Here is a 21,468-nt window from a genome sequence, read left to right as displayed (position 1 = left end):
GTGCCTGTAATCCCAGCTACTCAGGAGGCTGAGGTAGGAGAATCGCTTGAACCTGGGAGGCAGAGGTTGCAGCAAGCCAAGATCGTGCCACTGCACTCCAGCCTGGGCAATAGAGCGAGACTCTGTCTCAAAAAAAAAAAAAAAAAAAAAAAAGACAGATAGATAGAAAATGGGAAAACAACAGACTCCTACCTACAGGTTCAAATGGCTGCTGATATCATGGGCTTGCAGACCACCATTTCTGTCCGACAGCAGCTGCTTATTCAGCGTTGCTTCACATCAGTGGTTCAGCAGCCTTGGATGCACATTAGAATCATCTAAGAAGCTTTCAAAAATCCTAACACCAGGCCAGGTGTGGTGGCTCATGCCTGTAATCCCAGCATTTTGGGAGGCCAAGGTGAGATCACTTGAAGCCAGGAGTTTGAAACCAGCCTGGGCAACATGGTGAAACCTCATCTCTACTAAAAATACACAAATTAGCCGGGCATGGTGGCACCCGCCTGGTGTCCCAGCTACTCAGGAGGTTGAGGCAGGAGAATCACTTGAATCTAGGAGGCGGAGGTTGCAGTGAGCTGAGATGGTGCCACTGCACTCCAGCCTGGGTGACAGAGCAAGACTGTCTCAAAATCAAAACAAACAAAATACTAACATTCAGGCTATACCTCAGGCCAATTAAATAAGAATCTCTAGCAGTCAGGCACAGACATCAGTACTTTGAAAAGCTCCTTGGGAATTCCAATGTATAGCTAAGGTTGGTATCGCTACCCTAATACCTGGAGGAGGTAAAAACCTGCCTTCTCCCCTGTGTTACCAAATCCAGTTGAGAAGGAATCGGAAGTGCTGACCAATGGACCTAGCAAGAATCACCACTTTCCCCTCCCATTTGAGAAAAGACCAAACACTTGCCTCTCTGCTTGAAAAAAATATGGAAATCTACATATACTAGAAAGATGCCATTGGGACAAATATCTGTGAAATATAAAGAATTAGCATTCTTCAAGAGTTAGTCCATTTAAGGATAACTACCTACTGGGAGGGTAGCCACATCGAAGACTACAGACTGGACATCTAAAACCACCGAGAAAGAGGTGAGGATGACCCACTCCACTAATAGATTACAAAGCACACCAGCATGACTTTACTCACTCTGCAGATTCACAATCTCATAAACCAATGGCTTTCAGTGACAACAGGAAGCTTCTCCTGGTCACTACTTCAGGCTTATTTCCAGGTTCACAGACCCCATCCCCAAAGTCTGTTTTCATTCAATAATCACCATGTTGCTTTTAAACTTAAAGAAAACCAGCATTACTTAAATGTCTCCCTGGGCTTTTGAGCTATGCTTGGCCTAACGCAGACGCCTGAATGTGGGTATGTGCCTCAGCATTATTTCAGCAGAGAATGATGCATAGTCCAGGTTACCACCATTAAGCCAACAGTGCTCCAGGCAGAAGTGGTTGGGCCAGAGGTGTCAGTCATTTGGCTGTCTCAGCAGTGCTGGGCCCAGAATACCCTCTATGACTGTGCTAGGTAGACAATTGCTTTGAAATGAAGAAAAATGATGGGTTTTCATTAAATACACTTTCAGTGAAATGCTATTTTCTTTTCAGTACAGGTTGAGTATCCCCTTATCTGAAATGCTTAGGACCAGAAGTGTTTCAGATTTCTGATTTTTTAGGATTTTGGAATATTTGCATTATACTTACCAGTTGATCAACCCCAATCTAAAAATCCAAAATCTAGAATGCTCCATTGAGTATTTTCTTCAAGTGTCGTGTTGGCACTCAAGGTTTAATCATGTGTGGATTCTGGAGCAGTCTGGAGTTGGTATTTTCTGATTGGGGATGCTCAACCTGTACTTACTCGCCAAAGATGTGCCAGTGACACAGCAGCTCATCAAGATGGTGACCTCCTTAGAAACATGCTACAACACTTAAAACATGCTTTCTTGTTAAATTCATTCCTTCATGCATACAAAAATAATTTAGCAAGTGCTTCCTATGTGCGAGGCAGTGTATGAGGTACTAAGGATACAAAGATGACAAAAGGAATGAAGCCATTCCTGGGATTCAGGGCACAGGCCCTGGAGTCAGAGAATCAGCAAACCCTAACCCTGCTGCTGCATCAAGTTCTATGACTTCTATGTGCGCCTTGTTCCTTTTATCCCTACAATGGGGACATAGTAGCTACCTTCTGGGTTCTTGTGAGGGACTACATGAAACCATGTGAGTCAAGTATCTAATAAACAGTAAGAGAGTCCCTGATGGCACAGACTTCCAATCTGTTAGAGACATAAACACGTTTAACAAAAAATAGATTGTTCTAACCAGAGAGGTGCAAGGAAAAAGAATTTGGGTGTATGATAATTTGAGAATAAAAGCACACCAAGTTCAATAATAACAGGTCACTGGATACACCCTCCGAAGGTGAAACTCACCTCTGTACTCAGTTTTCAAAGACAGCAACTCAGGAAGTAGCGCAATCCTGTGTTGCCAGACCAGCAGTGGTGTGGAAATGGGGTCCTGCTGCATGCCCCTCTAACTTCTGAGAGAACTGCCAGTACTGCCAAATGCCCAGAGAGACAGATATTCTAGCCTCATCTAACACTGCAGAAGTATGACATCTGGACTGGATAAATGTCATGAGGACACAAATGTTCCCTTACTCAGTGCTATACAGGGGAGAGCGCGCTGGAAGGGCAGTCAGTACTGCCTCGTTTCTTCACCTAACTAGAAGCAGGATTTTGGCAGGGTTTAGGGAAAGAGTTACATGATCAAGCTGTGCCATCTTCCCCAAGATTATATGTACTATGTGTGAAAAATGCAAACAGCATAAAATTCTGCCTTAACTGACAGAGCCACATGAGTCGAGTGAGAATGTGTGTGCGGATTGTGTGCAAAACCTACCACCACATGCAAGACGGAAACTGCAGGGTTTCCTCTCCCAGGTATGGTTCAGAGCTCAGGCAACTTGACCCAGTGCGACCACAATTTGTCTAAAAAGCTCTGAAATGTCATTCACTTGTTCTTTGCAAACAAGAAAGGAAGTATCAAAAGTTTATCAGTTTGCTAACTACAGTCCTCTGTTGCTAAAGTGGAGAGCAGAGGAAACTGATAAATTAGGATGTGGTCAGTTCTTTTAAGGAGAGGGAATTCTTTTAAGAGAGGCAATGCTTTCTCTTGATTTCCTAAGCACCACAGAATAATTCGCATTTGCAACATTTGCAAAGCAATTTCACATTCCACAGTGAACTTCCAAAAATCTTGTAAATTATTACAGAAGAAGAGAGGACTGATTTAGAGGGAGAATTTTTTTTTTAAATGTAAATATTTTAAAATATTGGGCTTAGACGAAATCATTAAGAAGCCACAGGAGGCTGGGTATGGTGGCTCATGCCTATAATCATAGCACTTTGGGAGGCCAAGGCAGGTGGATCGCTTGAGCTCAGGAGTACAAGACTAGCCTGGGCAACACAGTGAAAGCTGTGTCTACAAAAAATACAAAAATTAGCCATGTCTACAAACAATACAAAAAATGAGCCACGATGGCTCACACCTTTAATCCTAGCACTTTGGGAGGACGAGGCAGGAGAATCACTTGAGCCTGGGAGGTCAAGGTGCAGTGAGCCAATATCATGCCATTGCACTCCAGCCTGGGAGACAAAGTAAGATGCCATCTCAAGAGAATAAAAAAAAAACCTTGGGCACAGTGGTACGTCTGTAATCCCAACACTTTGGGAGGCCGGGGCAGGCGGATCACCTGAGGTCAGGAGTTTGAGACCAGCCTGGCCAACACGGCGAAACCCCATCTCTACTAAAAATACAAAAGTTAGCCAGGTATGGTGGCGCACACCTGTAACCCCAGCTACCCGGGAGGCTGAGGCAGGAGAATCAGTTGAACCCGGGAGGTGGAGGTTACAGTGAGCCGAGATAACACCACTGCACTCCAGCCTGGGTGACAAGAGCAAAACTCCCATCTCAAAAAAACCCAAACAAACCCAGAAAGCACATTAGCCCTCAGTTAAAGAAATAAGAGGTGAATCATGAATCCTTAGTAAAATGAAATCTCAGAATCTATTTTTTAAATAAAAATAATCCCTGGCTGGACTAGAGAGGCCTCAAGAGAGTCCCATTTAATCACATGTGGAAGTATTACTTCCTTCCTGTATTCAGTTTTTGAAAGAGTTAAAAAGAAAGAGCCCTGGCACAGTGGCTTATGACTGTAGTCCCAGCACTTTGGGAGGCCGAGGCAGGCAGACCACTTGAGGTCAGGAGTTCAAGACCAACCTGGCCAACATGGTGAAACCCCATTTCTACTAAAAATACAAAAATGAGCCAGGCATGGTGGTGTGCTCCTGGAATCCCGGCTACTCAGGAGGCTGAGGCACAAGTATCGCTTGAACTGGGGAAGTGGAGGTTGCAGTGAGCCGAAATCACCCGTTGCATTCCAGCCTGGATGATAGGAGCAAAACTCCGTCTCAAAAAAAAAAAAAAAAAAAAAAAAAAGAAGTCATCCAGTCACTCTTAATGTATTATGCTATAGTTTAAATGTCTGTCCCCTGCAAACCTCATGCTGAAATGTAATCCCCAATGATGGAGGTGGGGCCTACAGGAGGTGTTTGGGTCACAGGGGCAGATCCCTCATAAATGGCTTGCTGCTGTTGTGGTAGGTTCTCCTCTATTAGCTCCCAGAAGAGCCGGTTGTTAAGAAGAGCCTGGCCCTGCCCTCCTCTCACCTGCCACATTGCTTCCTCTCACCATACACACAGGCTTCCCCTTCCCCTTCCACCAAGAGTGGAAGCAGCTTGAGGCCCTCACCAGAAGCAGATGCTGGCGTCATACTTCTTGAATAGTCTGCAGAACCATGAGCCAAATAAATCCTTTTTCTTTGTAAATTATCCAACCTCAAGTACTCTTTTATAGCAAGACAAACAGACTGAGTCATATTGTTAACAAAAATGAACGAGGATTCATTTGGCAAGAACTTTTTTAGCAGCAAAGTAAAACTCAGCCAAATCCCTCTTTTACAATGCACTTTTCCCATTGAAAATAATTATTGCAACCGAATTTACCTCTCTTGGGAGAAGACATTCTAATCAGACCACCTCTTTACTAAAAATATACCTGAGTCATTTGCACTGCTGTTCCTCTTGGCATAAGCACTCCGAAGCACCTGCTCATAAACCTGAGCACCGATTGTTCTCACGTTGTCCCGGATCAGAATGCCTTGAGCTTGCATCATGAAGAGGTAGGTGTTCACTGCAGAAAGCCAAAGGGGAAAAAGAGGTGGATTCAGAAGCAATCATTTAAAAAAAAAAATCACATAGCTATGGATTTTTTTTTCTTTTTGGACTTTTAAAGCCTCTTTTAGTTCTTTTAAAACTCTACACGACCATAACTCTATTTTCCATACCTTTCAGGACACCAACATCCTTTGGGTAGCTAGTAGAGCTTAGAGGAATTTGTCAATATCCAGCAGTTCTAGAAAAACCATCAACTTAAAAAAAAAAATTCCATCTGTTCTCCAAATACCCAATCTGTATTCTAGCACTCTGATCATCAGAAAGATCTTTATGAATTAGTTAAAACTTTTTTTTTTTTTTTTAAAGGTTTCTGCTCTCTTTAAGTTCACCTTCTCAGAATTAGTTCATGGTTCTTCACAGAGAAAGAAACCATTGACTCTCTGCCTGCTAGAAGCACTGAAGCCACGGTCTGAAGCCACGGTCTGGTCTTGGCAACCTTTTCAAAGGGGTAGACTGAGGCTCCAATCACTTACCCTTGGGGGATTTGGAAAGAAAAAGAAGTAACGAAAGACTATTTGCAGTCCTCACTATCCACCCATCCCAGCCCCAAAGTCCAAAGCAATAGGGAAAGAGCATAGTCCAAGGTCAATTAAAACATGCTCTTAACAAATGAGTGTTCAGATTAACCTGCCAATCTTGTCTTCTTTGGAAAGTGATCTCCACTTGCATTTTCCTGAAATCTCTCTATGATACAAAACTAGAAGCTCACAAACACATCAAAATGTAATCCCTATATTCTACTTGCAAACTCCACTGCTATGCCATCTATTTTCAAGAAACAGTGAGATTGTAAAACATAGTTTCTTAACCAGTCACTCTAATTCCCTCAAATTGCCTTTGTCATTGTGAAAGGGGGATGTGTTACAGGGGTGGAACATTTACAAATCTAAACTCTGTGGGTGTCTGGGGGTGGATTCATCTAATCGCTTGGCTAACCTCGGGACCAGGCCCCAGTGCCTCCTCCACACTCAATACATCTGGCCTTGGGATGTGGATTCTGGCTCTTTGACAAGACACTTGGCTGACATTATGTTTCATCACTATTAAAGCAGTATCCTGTACATAATGCGCAGCAAACAATGACTGAATGGAATAATGGACGAAGCTTAGAAGTCACTGTATTTCAAGCTAGTGCTTTTGGTGCTTTATACTGGGAATGACAGAGGTGGGGTGGGTTAGCATAATGTCAAAAACCCCACGTGGCCAACATTAAATAGGGACATTGAAATCTTTCCAAAGATTTCAAATCATCTCTTAAGGTATATCCCAAGTCATAAAATAATAAGCAAAAAGGACCAGTGTTCAGAATGCTTTCCGAAATGAGGTAGCAGTTTCAAATGCGGCCTTGCATTGGTTGGCAGACAGCCCTATGCTTAACTTCTGGCACCATCGGAGAATAGATCAGATATTGTGTTTATTCTCTAGTAGCTAGGAAAGATTTTAAGGAAAAAAGACAGCTTCCAATTATTAAAAAAAGTGTAACTGTGTGAAGTCTCTGCAAGCAGGAGGAACACCTCATTCCCTATTTCCAGCAGATAGCACACTGCCTGGCGCAGTAGGGGGGCAGTCCACAAATATTTGTTAAACCTAAGACTTAAACTTCATCTAATATCACATTTCTAATTCAGTCCTGTGTTGTTGTTGTTGTTTTTTAATCATTTGGGCTGTACAGTATGTTCCCACTGCCCTGAAATCTTCCTTTCATCCCAACATATTACTAAACCAATTGTCTTATTGAAAATTTTGTGTAAAGCTTTTATTGTATTTATTGAAAATCTTGTGTAAAGTTTATAGTTAGGTGCCGCCAAGAATTCACTACCTCCTTTACTCTGCACTGCAAAGGACACAGTTGCTTAGCCCCTCCTTTAAATACTCTCTCTTTCTTAGCTTTGAATCCCAACTGGAGGATTCCTCTAGGGCCGTCATTCTCTAATGTTTGCCACCCATCCCCCAGAGTGCTTTTAAGAAGCCTGTTTCCTAGGTCCCACTACCCGGACTGATGCAGCTGGTCTGAGTGGGGCCCACGAATGTGCACTTGTAACAAGCTCGCAGGTGACAAATGGTGCTGGACTAAGGATCACACTTCTATAACCACTGCTTTAGGGAACTGTGGCCACATAATAAATGTAAGCAACATTTATTGAGCACTTAATTACAAAATTCCTTATTGCATTTAATCCTCATAATTATCCTAAGAGGCAAGTAATACTATCCAATTTACAAACAACTTCTGGGCTTCGGTTTCTCCAAGTATCTTCACAAAGGTCAACTGAGAGCACTAGGATTTGAACCAGGTGTGTCTGTGCTCTTAACCACTAACCTTTATACCTCGCTCATCCATGTTCTAGCCACAACCTCTCTCTGAAAGATTTCAAGCACCCACATGGCTTAAATGCTTACTCTTAAGGAGATAGCTCTCACATCTTCATCTCCTGCACAAAGCTGCCAGATGGATCTTTCTTGACCTTTCTTAATTACAGATTTATCCACGCTGTTCCTGCTCAAAAGTCTTTTACGTCTCTTGCCTTTATCCCTGAGCTGCTGCTACAGCAATGGGTGTCTATTCTTTCTGCCGTGCAAATCCCATTAATCCTTCAAAACCCAGTTCATAGACCTCTTGAGGAAGCTTTCAGTACTGTGTCAGTCTCCCTCCTTCTCCAGTTTCTGTGATGGTCTATTACAGACTATCAAAACTTGGATTTGTTTCCATGTTGACTTAGTTCGCTAACAACTGTCTCGTGTTAGTCTCATCATTCAACTAATAAATTAACGTAAACCACACAGTATTTTTTTTCTAATTATCAAAAGGAATTAGCACAATGCTAAAAAAATAAAAACTGAGGGAGTAAAGATTGCCAAACAAAGGGAAATAATCACAAATCCACAACTTGGGATTGGATGGGATTTTAAGGAACACTCGCCAATATCATCTAATGCTTCCCACTACTGGGGAAATATGACCTCCAAGAACACAGAGTCAACAGGGAAAATATAGCCATCAGCAAAGAAAACCTACTTTGATTGGGTCCAAAATGTTTCCCAGTCACTTGTTTTTTCTTTTTTTGAGACAGTCTCACCCTGTTGTCCAGGGTGGAGTGCAGCGGCGCAGTCTTGGCTCACTGCACCTCCACCTCCCGGGTTCAAGTGATTCTCATGCCTCAGCTTCCCAAGTAGCTGGGACTACTACAGGTGCATGCCACCATGCCCGGCTAATTTTTGTATTTTTCACAGAGACGGGGTTTCAGCATGTTGGCCAGGCTGGCCCAGTCACTTTCGCCCACTGGTTCTCTCTCAACCTTCCCCAGCCACCCTCTCCCACTCAGGCCCCTTCTATGTGTGCCCCTCCCATATCACAACTTCACACAACTTCACATCTTCCTCATCACAACTTCATCATCACAACCTCACTCCCCATCCAGGCTGCGCTCTCTGCATACTGGCCCAGTTGTCTACACTTGAAAAAGAGTTGTGACCACACTAACAGAGTTGTCCAGATGCAAAAGGATGAGCCTAGAAACACACAAACCACCAGCAGCCCTGTTCCATCTGTTACCAAAGATCTGTAAAAGCAAGCCCCTTTTTGGAGATTCACAATGCACAATAACTCAAGGCCCAGAAATTCCCAGAAGAGAGACATTTAGTTATCTAGCCTGCCATTTCCCAAACCAGAACATCAAGTGAGTCTCTGCAGAACTTACTTTGGGAAATTCAGTTTTGGATATTTCTATGAATAGACTTTTTAAACGTCCATTACATGGTTAGGTAATCAATCAATCAATCTTTGCTGAATGTTGTTGGTAAACAGCAGTCACATCCTATTACTAACTCATATCAAGCTTGCTAGAGGCAAAATCCCCTTAATCTTTTTAGAGATGCTAAATTGCCCTTCTCCTGTGCAATGCTCATGCAGTTGGTTATACAAATCAAACTGTAGGACCTTTCAGATGTCTCTATTAAAAGTCTTGTTACTGGCTGGGGCGCAGTGGCTCACACCTGTAATCCCAGCACTTTGGGAGGCGGAGGCAAGAGGATCACTTGAGGCCAGGAGTTCAAGACCAGCTGGGCAATACAGCAAAATCCCGTCTCTACAAAAAATAGATTTTAAAAATACTAGCCGAGTGTGGTAGTGTGCACCTGTAGTCCCAGCTACTCACTCAGGAGATCAAGGCTGCAGTGAACCATGATTGTGCCACTGCACTCCAGCCTGGGCGACAGTGAGATGCTGACTGGTTAACAACAACAAAAAAAGCAGTCTTGTTAATAAATTTAGGCCATGGCTCTGGCTTAAATTAGGAAGTACATATGCATACACATGTTGCTTTCCATCTAAATTATCTCATTCAAAATTCACATCTCTGTGAAGTAGATATCATCTTGAGTGTTTATTTTAAATTAGGAAGTCAAGTCCTCCAGGGGGTAATTTGCCCAAGGTCATATGGCTAGTGAAATCAAAACCGGAGAGGTGAACTGAGTTGCTGCATACATTTTGATGAGCTTTACTTTGTTTTTTTCTTTTTGTTTTTTGGAGATGGAGTCTCCTTCTGTCGCCCAGGCTGGAGTGCAGTGGCGTGTCTCGGCTCACTGCAACCTCCACTTCCGAGGTTCAAGCGATTCTTCTGCCTCAGCCTCCTGAGTAGCCAGGATTACAGGCGCCCGCCACCATGCCCAGCTAATTTTTTGTATTTTGGTAGAGATGGGGTTTCACCACATTGGCCAGACTGGTCTTGAACTCCTGACCTCAGGTCATCTGCCTGCCTTGGCCTCCCAAAGTGTTGGGATTATAGACGTGAGCCATCACACCCAGCTAACTTTGAAAATTCTGAAAGCAGTACTTTCTAATAATATGGTCCTGAGCAACAGTGGCTGAATCAGTTTAAAAAAACAATTTTAAGTTGGTGTGCAGTAGTTAAATCCTCCAGTTTCAACGAGTCTCTACTGAGCACCTCCTTTACTGTGTGCTTTTTAGGCACCGTACGAGGGCACTGGAGGCCAAGTATGCATAAGGCAACGCTGAATAGATGAGTAATGTATAGACAAAATTCAACAAATTACAATGCAATGTGGTAAATGCGAAGACAACATTTAACACAAATTCACACTTACTAATAATTTGTTTTACACTTTCATGAGACAATGTAATTATTATCCAGCCTCAGTATCTAGGAGGGGGGATCTCTTATATATAACCATAATTCAGTTGAGAAAAATAAGCCCCATTCAGGTCTACACAATTAGAAATTTCCATCCAGATGCCAGTGTTAGCAGCCTTGGGCCATGGCTTAACTGGACAGTTTCCAGGGGCGAAGGACTGGGTTTCCTGCCCTTCAGCCACCTCTTGGCCACACAACGGTGCCTTTCTTCCTCTCTCCTTCTGATTCTAACATGAAAAGCTCCTCCTTTCTCACTGATCCTTAATGTGTATCCTTAATGTTTGCTGTGGTTGGCTTGGTAAGCTAAAAGAGGGTTCAGAACCAGAAAAGAAACCATTCCCTTCCTGACCACTTTTTACAATCTGTGTCTCACCCCCAACATATGCAAACATACAACACACACATACTCACACCCAAACACCAATCACCCTCCTCTGCTTTGGTTTTCTACTTAACGTACTAAATATTTTAAAATTTATCTTATCCTCCATGAGAATGTGAGCTCCATTAGGGCAAGGCTGTTGCCTACTTCCTTTAATGCTGTACCCCCAGTGGCTAGAACGGTGTGTCGGGAACACAGAGGATGCATAATAAATATCTGAATTTAAAAAATAGTAAGTTGAGACAATATAGAGTTTTCTGAACTCGGCTGTGCTCCAGGAGGCATGGAGATGGATTTCAAGCCCTTCTCTTTATTTTGCATTAGCCCCCTCCTCCTTTCTGAGAGGAACCCAAAATACTGTAAGTTAACCAGTTTCGCTGCACTAACCTGTTCCTAAGAAAAGCTCAGTAATTCCTTTCCACCAATTGAGCAGCACTGCCAAAAAGATTAGCTTTCCCCTCAAAATGTTCTCTGTTACTCTCATTGCTCATAAAGCTTTTAAAAACATGTTCCATACTATAATGCACAAGTTTATTCAAAATCTTGTGCAATAATATTTGTAGTAGAAAAACACTGGGGAAAAAAGCCTAAATGACCATCCAAAGGAGACTGTTTGAATACATTTTTATACTCACTCGCATGGATGAGTACCATGAGACCATAAAAAAGAATGAGAAAACATTTGTTATAGTCCAAAACTAGAAAGAACTCAGAAGAGGTTAAATATTTGTAGCCTATTCCAATTTTGGAATACTACACAGCAACAGGAATAAATAAACTAGAACTGCATGCATCCATGTGAATGAATCTCTTACACTCTACGTGACACAAAGAAGCCAGACACAAAAGAACACATGTGGTATGATTCCATGTAGATAAAATACAAAAACAGGCACAGCTAATCTACAACATAAAAGTCAGGAGAATGGCTACCCTGGGGTGCAGGAGAGTTGAAGGTGGCTTCTGGTCATCTTATTTCTTAACCTGGATGCTGGTTATTCAGATATATTCATTTTCTAAATATTCACCAAGCTTTTTGCTTACGTGTACACATTTTAATGTTATATGTCAACAAAATTTACCTCCCCCAAAAATAAGGTGAGCAAAACCCATGAACTGACTTCCAAGACATATTATGCTACTTAATAAAGGGGAATTGATATGCACTCACATATTTTTACAAAAAAAACACAGGAAGAGTAAACCAGAAACTAATAAAAATGTAGGGGTAGGACTGAGGCCTGAGTACACCTTTTATATTTTGGACATTTACATATTAAAAAAATTATCTACCTGGGCATGGTGGCACACCTATGGTCCCAGCTACTTGGGAGGCTGAGGTAGGAGGTTGGCTTGAGCCCAGGAGTTTAAGTCCAGCCAGAGCAACATAGTGAGAATTCATCTCAAGAAAAAAAAAAAAAAAAAAAAATATATATATATATATATATATATGAAAAATGGGCAAACCCTAAAACTAAATACAAACACAAACAAATAATTCTAATAATACATCATACTGAAATAACACCATACATCTGTGGGTGAAAACACAACCCACAGAAAAGTACTCCAATACATTCTTCGAGAGATATACTGTAAGGACAAAAAGAACCATAAAGAATCTGGAACTCTGTTTAGCAGGTCTGTTGATTAGTCATATTTGGGTCATAATCATGACATGGAAATCAACGGATGCTAAAACTCTCAGGTGAAAGGGTTGTTGAAGAGGGAAAATAGTCAAAACACATCTTCAATGCACTACCCCACAAATTACATGTTGATCACAGCTGACATTTGTAATTTTGCTGCATAAGAGGAAGATCTAGCAGGTCATCCCTTTACCAAATGTCTCAACTCAGCAACCCCAATGTTAGAACAACCTACAGTTCCAGGCTCCTAATGCAATGTAAGATATTTACTTCCTATATAATATTCTTGCTAATCTACTGAAGAGGAAACAAGAAGATAAATCTAGAATATGGGATATTCTTTTTTTTTTCTCTTTTCTTAAGAGTTGCGATCTCACTCTGTCACCCAGGTTGGAGGGCAGTGGCATGATCACAGCTCAATGAAGCCTCCAACTCCTGGGCTCAAGTGATCCTCCCAACTCAGCCTCAGGAAGAGCTGGGACCACAGTGGAATGCCCCCATGCACACAGCTAACATTTATATTTTTTTAGAGATGAGGTCTCCAAATATACACACACACACACTCTTTAGATTCTTAAGGCTGAAAGAACATAGGATATTCTACAAAATAACTGATCTGGAACAAAAAAAAAGCAGGGGCTATTCTAGAGACATAACTAAACGCAATACATGAACTTTGACTAAATTCTGAATAGAAAAATCAGAGTGCTAAAATAGATATTTTTGAGACAAGTGAGAAAAATTAAACATGCAATGTATATCAGATATTACTAAATGTTAAGCTTAAGTGTAATCATAGTGCTGTGATTATGCAGAATGCGCTTATTCTCAGGAGATGTATATTGAAGTATTTAGAGGTTTAGCATCATGATGTCTACAACTTGACTTTCAAATGTTTCTGAAAAAAATGTGTGCATATGCACATATGCATGTATGAGCTTACGTATGCATACAAAAGGTTAAAGCAAATGTGACAAAATGCTACCAACTGGTGAACTCAGGTGTACAGCATATATTTATTGTACTATTTTCTCAATGTCTCTACAGATTTGCAATTTTTTTCCAAAAGAAAAATAAAAAGTTGTTAATTAATGTGTTGCAACTGCCAGGTTAAGTGGGTTACTGTTTTGCTGGACTTCAAGCTTTCTCCAAAAGGGGAAAAGCAAAGTGGCCACTTACTCTCCAGGAGTGGCCAAGTTCCCAACCTTATTTAATGAAGAAACAGGGCCAGGCACAGTGGCTCATGCCTGTAATCCCAGCAGTTTGGGAGGCCTAAGCAGGAGGATCACTTGAGGCTAGGAGTTTGAGAACAGCCTAGGCTGTTCCTAGTGAGGCTCTGTCTCTACAAAAAAATTTAAAAATCAGCTGGGCATGATGGCATACTCCCAAGCTACTTGGGAGGCTAAGGTAGAAGAATCCTTCGAGCTCAGGAGTTTGAGCTGCAGTGAGTTATGATCATGCCACTGCACTCCAGCCTGGGTAACAAAGCAAGACCCTGTCTCTCAAAAAGGGGGGTGTGGGGGGGTAGTAATAATAATAATGAAGAAACATCAAGTCCTAAGGACTTTTTACACTTCTATAAAACACCAGCCACAAAGAGATGAAGAATTCTTTTATAAATGTTACAAACTGTAATTCAGACATACATTCATTCAACACTCATTATATACATATGATGTTCCAGGACTGCCCTATAATCTAAAGATAAAGTGATATAAATAAGACACAGTCCCTGCCATCACCTTGCAATGGAAGAACAGTCACATTTATTCAGGGGTACAGGAGAGTGGCTACTAGATCATATTGGGAGCAGGGGCCAGGAAAATACTCTCAGAAGAGGTAATTCTAGAATATGGTCCTGAAAGAAGAGCACTGAAGCAGGAGAGGGAGCAGCATAAATGAAAACAAAGAGCCATCCAGGGGGAAATACATCTGAGGAGTCAAAGAAGTTTCGTATGGCTGGAGCAAAGGTTACATATGGCAAGAACATGAGAGAGGAGGCTAGAAAAATGGGGGGAGCAAGAGCGAAAGAGCTTCATGCACTATACTTGGGGTCTGAACTTGATTCTGAAAGCCATGACATTGCAGAAATGGTCCAGGATTGGATTTCCAGTGGGCCAATGAGTAGGTATCAATCGGAACAAGTAAATCTACCCTACTCAAAATTCCTGGCTCCAGATTAAGGACTGAACTTTTTAGTATCCGCATCTAAATTCTTAAATGAACTAAATAAGATTCTGTGTGTAGAATCCCCCAGGTGGGTAATAAAAGTTGGGGGCCTGAATCTTGGCAAAGACTGTACTTTCTACATGGAGCAATGCAGAGGAACACCACATTTCCATAGCATGTAGAGTGGAGGGAAAATGTCAAGATATAAAGCCAGGGACAAATGACCAGAGCCAGAAAGAATGACACTCAGCAAAGGTGCTGCTTGGTGCTCAGGGGGGTCTGTTAGACTGCGTTTTCTTTCTCTGAATTTACTCACATCATCATCCCACTACAAAATGTGGGATTTATAACAGAGTCAAATAAATTCCAGAACAACACTGGAGCCAATCTATGGATCAGAGGTTCTACCTCTTTAACATGTCCATGTTTTTGACATAAAGAACAGGGAAAAGGGAAGAGAATCAATCTAAAGACAAGAGAAGCAGAAAATGAATAAATAGAACAGGAGGCTCCCTCTCACGCTCATGCTTGCTAGTGCTCTCTCCTTCCCCCATATACAAAATACAGATAAGACACAATAAAAATTAAGGAAAAACATAATGTGTCAAAGGAATGCTGAAGTTTGATTTCTGACATGCTAGAGTGTCTGCAAAACCTGCATTATCTTTTTAGACCAATATTTTGTGGAAAAAGCACAACCTGAAAAATAATTGAACCTTACCCCCAAACAAGCAGATGATCAGTGTTCACTGCTCTGCACAACAGGTAAAGAAAGAATCTGCTTATTCTGCTTATAAAGAGATGGATTCCTATACAAATAATAATGCATTTATTGAGTACTTATGTGCCAGTACCTTTCCAAATGCCTATGTTTCATCTCATTTCATCCTCACAATAACTGAGAGGCAGGTCGTTGCCATCAATTTAGAGATGAAAAAACTCAGGTCTGAATACTCAATCTGACCATGTGGAGCCAAGATTTCACAGCAGGCTTTGTCTCCAGAGTCCAGATTTTTAACAAACGTGCTCTATTGCCTCTCAGATGCTCAATCCCCTGAATCCACAGCTGCTATGCTGCCCACACTTTGTTTGACTCCTTTTACTTGGATCTTTTTGAAGGTGTTTTTTTTTTTTTTTTTGGCTTGTTTTGTTGTTGTTTTTGACAGGGTCTTGAATAAATACAACAGGAGGCTCCACCGCACTCTGTCACTCAGGCTGGAATGTGGTGGCACGATCATGGCTCACTGCAGCCTTAACCTCCCTGGCTCAAGCAATCCTCACACTTTGGCCTCCCAAAGTGCTGGGACTATAGGCGTGAGCCACCCCGCATGGCCAATATTACCTGGATCTTTACTGTCAACATGTCATATATTTCAGGCTTCCAATATTCCACTTCAGGAGTGGGTGCCGATACTCATACTATAGTGCATCCCCCAAATTTTATAAGTTTGAAGCTCTAATGTCAATCATGAATTTTTGCATTTTAAATCTGCTTAAAATGCTGGATACTCATACTACGCATTGGAAGACATTAACATACATTTAAGAGAGAAAATACAGCTTTTTTAAGATACAAGGAATTTTTGGCAGCAAAATTTATACCCATTGTCTTATCTATTTAAATATTTTGGAGTAACTGTGTGACAATTTTCATACAAAAAGTGTTTAAAGAAAACTGGAAGGAGGGGGGACACATACACATATTAACAAAGTAAATAATCCAAAAAAATATTTTGGGGGAAAAAATTGATTTGAGGAATCTTTTGCTTTCCTAATCCTTCTCATTTGAGGTGGAAAAATCACGAAGTCATTCATAGGTTTCATTTTTCACCATAATTACTATTCCTAGCTATTAAAAAAATCCAAGTGGTAAAAATTAACAGCTATGAAGTACCCTATAAACATTTCCACTGACCTATTAGTCTACCATCTGTTAAATTATTAAACTGTATATAAGATTAGACATGAAAATGCTGTCTAAACAGATATTAGATGGCTGAGTAGCCTATGGGTAAGTACTTTACTGATCTAAGCTTCAGCTTTGCTTCCCCCAAAATTCTTAATAGCATGACCAGTTACCAACCCTCAGAAGTACCAATATCCACATGCACAGCCACATAACCTCAGTATAAGCTTGGGTGGGAGAAAACTATAAATTACCTTGCTGGTTCTATTGGCACTGAACACCTACATTTATCAAAACAACCCTGCAGAGTGGGGGCTGCGTCAGGGTATGAAGGATGTTGCTGACGGGAATGTGCTAGAGGCACAAGACCAGCACTGCCACACTCCTCTCTGGAACTGAAACCAGAACAAAGGCTCTGCTCCCCTCACCTCCGCACCCCCTCGTCCTAATCTCTGTCCGTCACTGCCCCCCTCCACCGACTAATCCCTGTCCCTGAATTGCCTTGTGGTTCCAGCCTCCCGCCCCCACTGACACCTCCTCTGTATGAACGTGCTTTTGTGACACCTGTTCATACTAAGCTTTTTTTTTTTTTAGACAGTATCTCGTCCTGTCACCCAGGCTGGATTGCAGTGGCACAAACACGGCTCACTGCAGCCTCAACTTCCTTGGCTCAAGCAATCCTCCTGCCTCAGCCTCCTGTGTAGCTGTGACCACAGACGCACACCACCACACCTGGTGAATTTTTTTATTTTTGTAGAGGCAGAATCTCACTTTGTTGCCCAGGCTGGTCTCAAACTCCTAGGCTCAAGCAATCCTCCTGCCTCAGCCTCCCAAACTGCTGGGACTACATGTGAGAGCCATCACGCCCAGCCAATACTAAGCTTTAATGTCCCTTTCCTAGCTTTAGCTTTTCCTGGTATCATCCTGCCCCCAAGATTAGAACTGCCTACACCTATCTTTGGGCTCTTTCTCAACTGATACACCAACTTCTATCCATGACCTCTACAAATTTGAGCATGACTCTCTCTTCCAACAGGCTGTAAGCTCCTTAAGAGTACAGACAGTCTTCTTCTTTTTTGCATCAACTTCTGATGAATAGTAGGCATTCAACTATTTATCAAAGAATTACATAGGCTAGGCGCGGTTGCTCACACCTGTAATCCCAGCACTTTGGGAGTCCGAGGCAGGTGGATCACCTGAGGTCAGGAGTTCGCAACCAACCTGACCAACATGGAGAAACCCCGTCTCTACTAAAAATACAAAATTAGCCAAGCATGCTGGTGCATGCCTATAATCCCAGTTACTCGGGAGGCTGAGGCAGGAGAATCACTTGAACCCGGGAGGCAGATGTTGCGGTGAGCTGAGATTGCGCCATTGCACTCCAGCCTGGGCAACAAGAGCGAAACTCCATCTCAAAAAAAAAAAAAAAAAGAATTACAGCTTGGCACACAGATGCTGTGATGGCCGGAGGAGTTGCCTTGCTTTTTTAAGGTAGAAGTATACTGGTTTTTCTGCAACCACAAAAGAAAAAGTCTATAAGCCAGAAAAGGTCACAGTGAAACTGATACTTCACCAACTGTGCTGGTGTTCGTGCAGACTGGTACAACCCTTTGGGAAAACTATTTGCAAATTCAACAATAGCCATGAAAATGCTCATACCTTCTGAGCTAGCAAAGTATCCTAAATATGAGGCTATTCTATGCACAAAGTTTTTAATTACATTATCTCTAAAAGCAAAATCTTGGGAAACAACTCAAAATCAATAAAAGCCAACCAGCAGCCCTCAGTGCTGCTCTGCCTATGGAGTAGCCACTGTTTCTTTTCTTCTCTAATAAACTTGCTTTCACTTACTAAAATAACAGCACATAAACTGTGACACAAAACTTGACGGAATCTTACACATCTTTAAAAGTGAAAACTATGCAACCTTATCACCATACACCTTATGTATAATATTAAGCATAGACTATCACATTTTTAACAACATGAAAAAAGTTCTGCTATATCATGACAAGTATTGCTAAGGAATAAGAACATGTATCAGGCTAAAAAAGACTTGAGGCAAATTTACCAACCTGCTTTGCTGTTAGGGAGTAAGAGTGATGTGAGATGACTTTTTTCCCTTCTGTTTTACCAATGTTCTTTACAATAGTAAGGATTTCTTTTTTTGAGACAGGGTCTTACTATGTTGCCCAGGCTGGTCTCGAACTCCTGAGCTCAAGAGATCTTCATGCCTTAGCTCCCAAGCAGCTGGGACTACAGGCATGTTATCATGGTGTCTGGTTGAGTGAGGGTTTAAAAGAATGCAATTCTATAGCAAAACGCTGAATTTCTTCAACACTGAAATGCTGTCTGCCTACAACTAAGTTTCTTCTAACCCTTTGCAAACATGTAACGTAAAATTTTAAGTTGACACCACGAACTGCTTGTCTAAATGAGTCAAAAGACTGATACCTGTTCTACCAAAGCCTCACCAACATTCAGAGGCTTTGGTGGAACAGGTATCCCATACCTTGTTGATGGAAACAAATTGATGTAACCTCTAGAGAGGTTGGCAATACAGATCAAAGTGAAATGTTCATACTCTAACCCAATAGTTCCTACTTTCAGGTATTCATCCTAAAGAAATAACTGGATAAATAACAAATGTGTTCAATACTGTTTATCTCAGTGCTACTTATAAAAGCAAAACTCCAACCTATAGATGCACCAAAAGGGTCTAGAAAAAAAATTACGGCAAAATCAGACCATGACAAACTCAGCTATCACTGAAATAATGATTACTGTTTTAGAAGTACTCACTATTTAAAAATCATACCGTGCAGGCCAGGCACGGTGGCTCATGCCTATAATCTCAGCACTTTGGGAGGCCAAGGTGGTTAGATCACCTGAGGTCAGGAGTTCAAGACCAGCCTCGTCAACACGGCGAAACCCCATCTCTACAAAAAATACAAAAATTAACCAGGTGTGGTAGTGCATGCCTGTAACGCCAGCTACTCAGGAGGCTGAGGTGGGAGGATCACTTGAACTTGGGAAGTGGAGGTTGTGGTGAGTTGAAATCATGCCACTGCACTCCAGCCTGGGTGACAGAGTGAGACTCTGTCTCAAAAAATAATAATTTTCTGAGATTATGTCTGCATTTGTGCTAAATAATTTATGCTAGGAGCAGTAATAAAAGCAGAGATAAAGCTATTGATTGAAGACTGTATATACATTGTATATATACTACATATATCACATTTGTGTTAAAGATACAAAGGAAAGTATAAGCCTAGAACAGTTTTAGAAATTACTTATCAAGACGTTCAGCGTTTTATCTCTGTGTGGCAGAATTACAGGTCATCTGCGTTGTCTTTTCTTTGTTACAATGCAACATTTCCATGAACATCAGAACCCTGTAAGACAAGGAGGTTCTCTGTTCCACTAGTGAAAAACTGCAGTAACCAAATCTGTTTAAATCAACTGACCCAAAATTTCAAAGTTTCCAAAGTTACTGAGAACCCCTTTTCACACAGCATCTACTTTATGAGCACACTTTAGGAATGCTGCCTTTGGGCAGAGCCTTTTTCTTATCATTTTTTTTTGAAACAATAATCAATACATTTTTGTATGGGATGGGGGGAAGCACAAAAACACAACCTTCTGCCTTAATAAGAGTTTCCTCCCCTCTTCATTGCTCCAGACCCTAATAATTCCCCTAATCTCAAACTGTTATTCTGCCCCCAAATTATCCTACCCCAAGTGATTCATAATGATCCTAAGGCTCTTGGTGCTTCTAGCTTTAACTTCATCAAGCAAGTTTCCTCTATCTAGCCTACCATCCAAACATATTCTTCCACACACTGTTCTTTGGTCTCCCTCCTGATTCTCTTTTGGAAAGATTATTCTTCATGTCCTATGGGGATAATATATTTTAATCACATTATTGTTAGCCTGGAAGTTTGTAACAGACTAATGGGGTTATCTACTTGTTGGGAATTTAAGTGCTTCCAAGAAGGCAGCATTCCAACTGATATTAACACCCAAACTGTCAAACATAGGAAATCAGAGCCATGCTTTCCATAAAAAGGCAAAAGATGCCAGAGAAAGCACTTGAAAATTTCTAGCCTCTAAGGCACACACACTTAGCAAAACAAAGTCTTTCCTTAACACCTTGTGGATAATGAAACCCTTCATCTCCTCCAGATGGCTTGTCTTTTGCATATATCAACTCGTAGTCCTAGAAACGGGTTCTCTGGGCCATGCAGAATGCTGGATTATTTTTCTGTCATCTATTATGACAGACCCTGTCACTTGATCAGACATAAACTTTTCTTTCTTTAGCTAAGTAATGTTCACATTTTAAAGCAATTCAAGACCCAAGTCCACAGAAACAGAAGGGCCAACCCACTCTACAAAGGCACGTTGGAAGAGCATGATTGATGGAAACTTGGAAGGAGTCGGGCAAGGTGGCTCACAACTATAATCCAAGCCCTTTGAGAAGCCAAGGTGCGGGGCTTGGCCTCGACCTCCCCAAAGGCTTGGATTTAATAAAGAAAACAAACAAACCAGAAAAAAACAAACAAGACACAAATCTTGTAAGGCTACATTTTGGAAAGAAAATTAAAAACAAATTTTTCCCACAGATCGCATAACTGCAAAGGGGGAAATGTGCATTTACAATGAAGAGATCAGACAGGTACCACTTAACCAAGTGAAACTAGGTATCACCAACTAGAACAAACTAAGATTACCTTCTGAGTATTATTGCCAAAAACTTTTAATTTAAATCGAATCAAGCTCTTAGACTTATCTTCTGGTTTCCAAAAATACAGCGGATTGGCCAGGCGCAGTGGCTCACACCTGTAATCCGAGCACTTTGGGAAGCCGAGGCGGGCGGATCACGAGGTCAGGAGTTCGAGATCAGCCTG

The 21,468-nt window shown here is 41.5% G+C and overlaps 1 protein-coding gene across 1 annotated transcript in view; it reads right to left on the bottom strand.

The window, feature by feature from the left end:
- B4GALT5 (beta-1,4-galactosyltransferase 5) overlaps positions 1–19,953 on the bottom strand; it is a 39,179-nt gene extending 19,226 nt beyond the window's left edge. Inside the window, exons 1-2 of the mRNA XM_032754006.2 lie at positions 19,852–19,953; positions 5,124–5,258 (exon numbers count right to left, since the gene is read on the bottom strand). Of these exons, the coding sequence (XP_032609897.1) occupies positions 5,124–5,258; position 19,852 (136 nt within the window). The 5' untranslated portion in view covers positions 19,853–19,953. The remainder of the gene's footprint in view (positions 1–5,123; positions 5,259–19,851) is intronic.
- Positions 19,954–21,468: the final 1,515 nt, after the last annotated feature.

Source organism: Hylobates moloch, unplaced genomic scaffold (genome assembly GCF_009828535.3).
Source record: "Hylobates moloch isolate HMO894 unplaced genomic scaffold, HMol_V3 SCAFFOLD_21, whole genome shotgun sequence".
Classification (NCBI taxonomy): domain Eukaryota; kingdom Metazoa; phylum Chordata; class Mammalia; order Primates; family Hylobatidae; genus Hylobates; species Hylobates moloch.
Note: the sequence above shows the minus strand (reverse complement) of the source record. Positions and strands in the feature narration are given on the sequence as shown.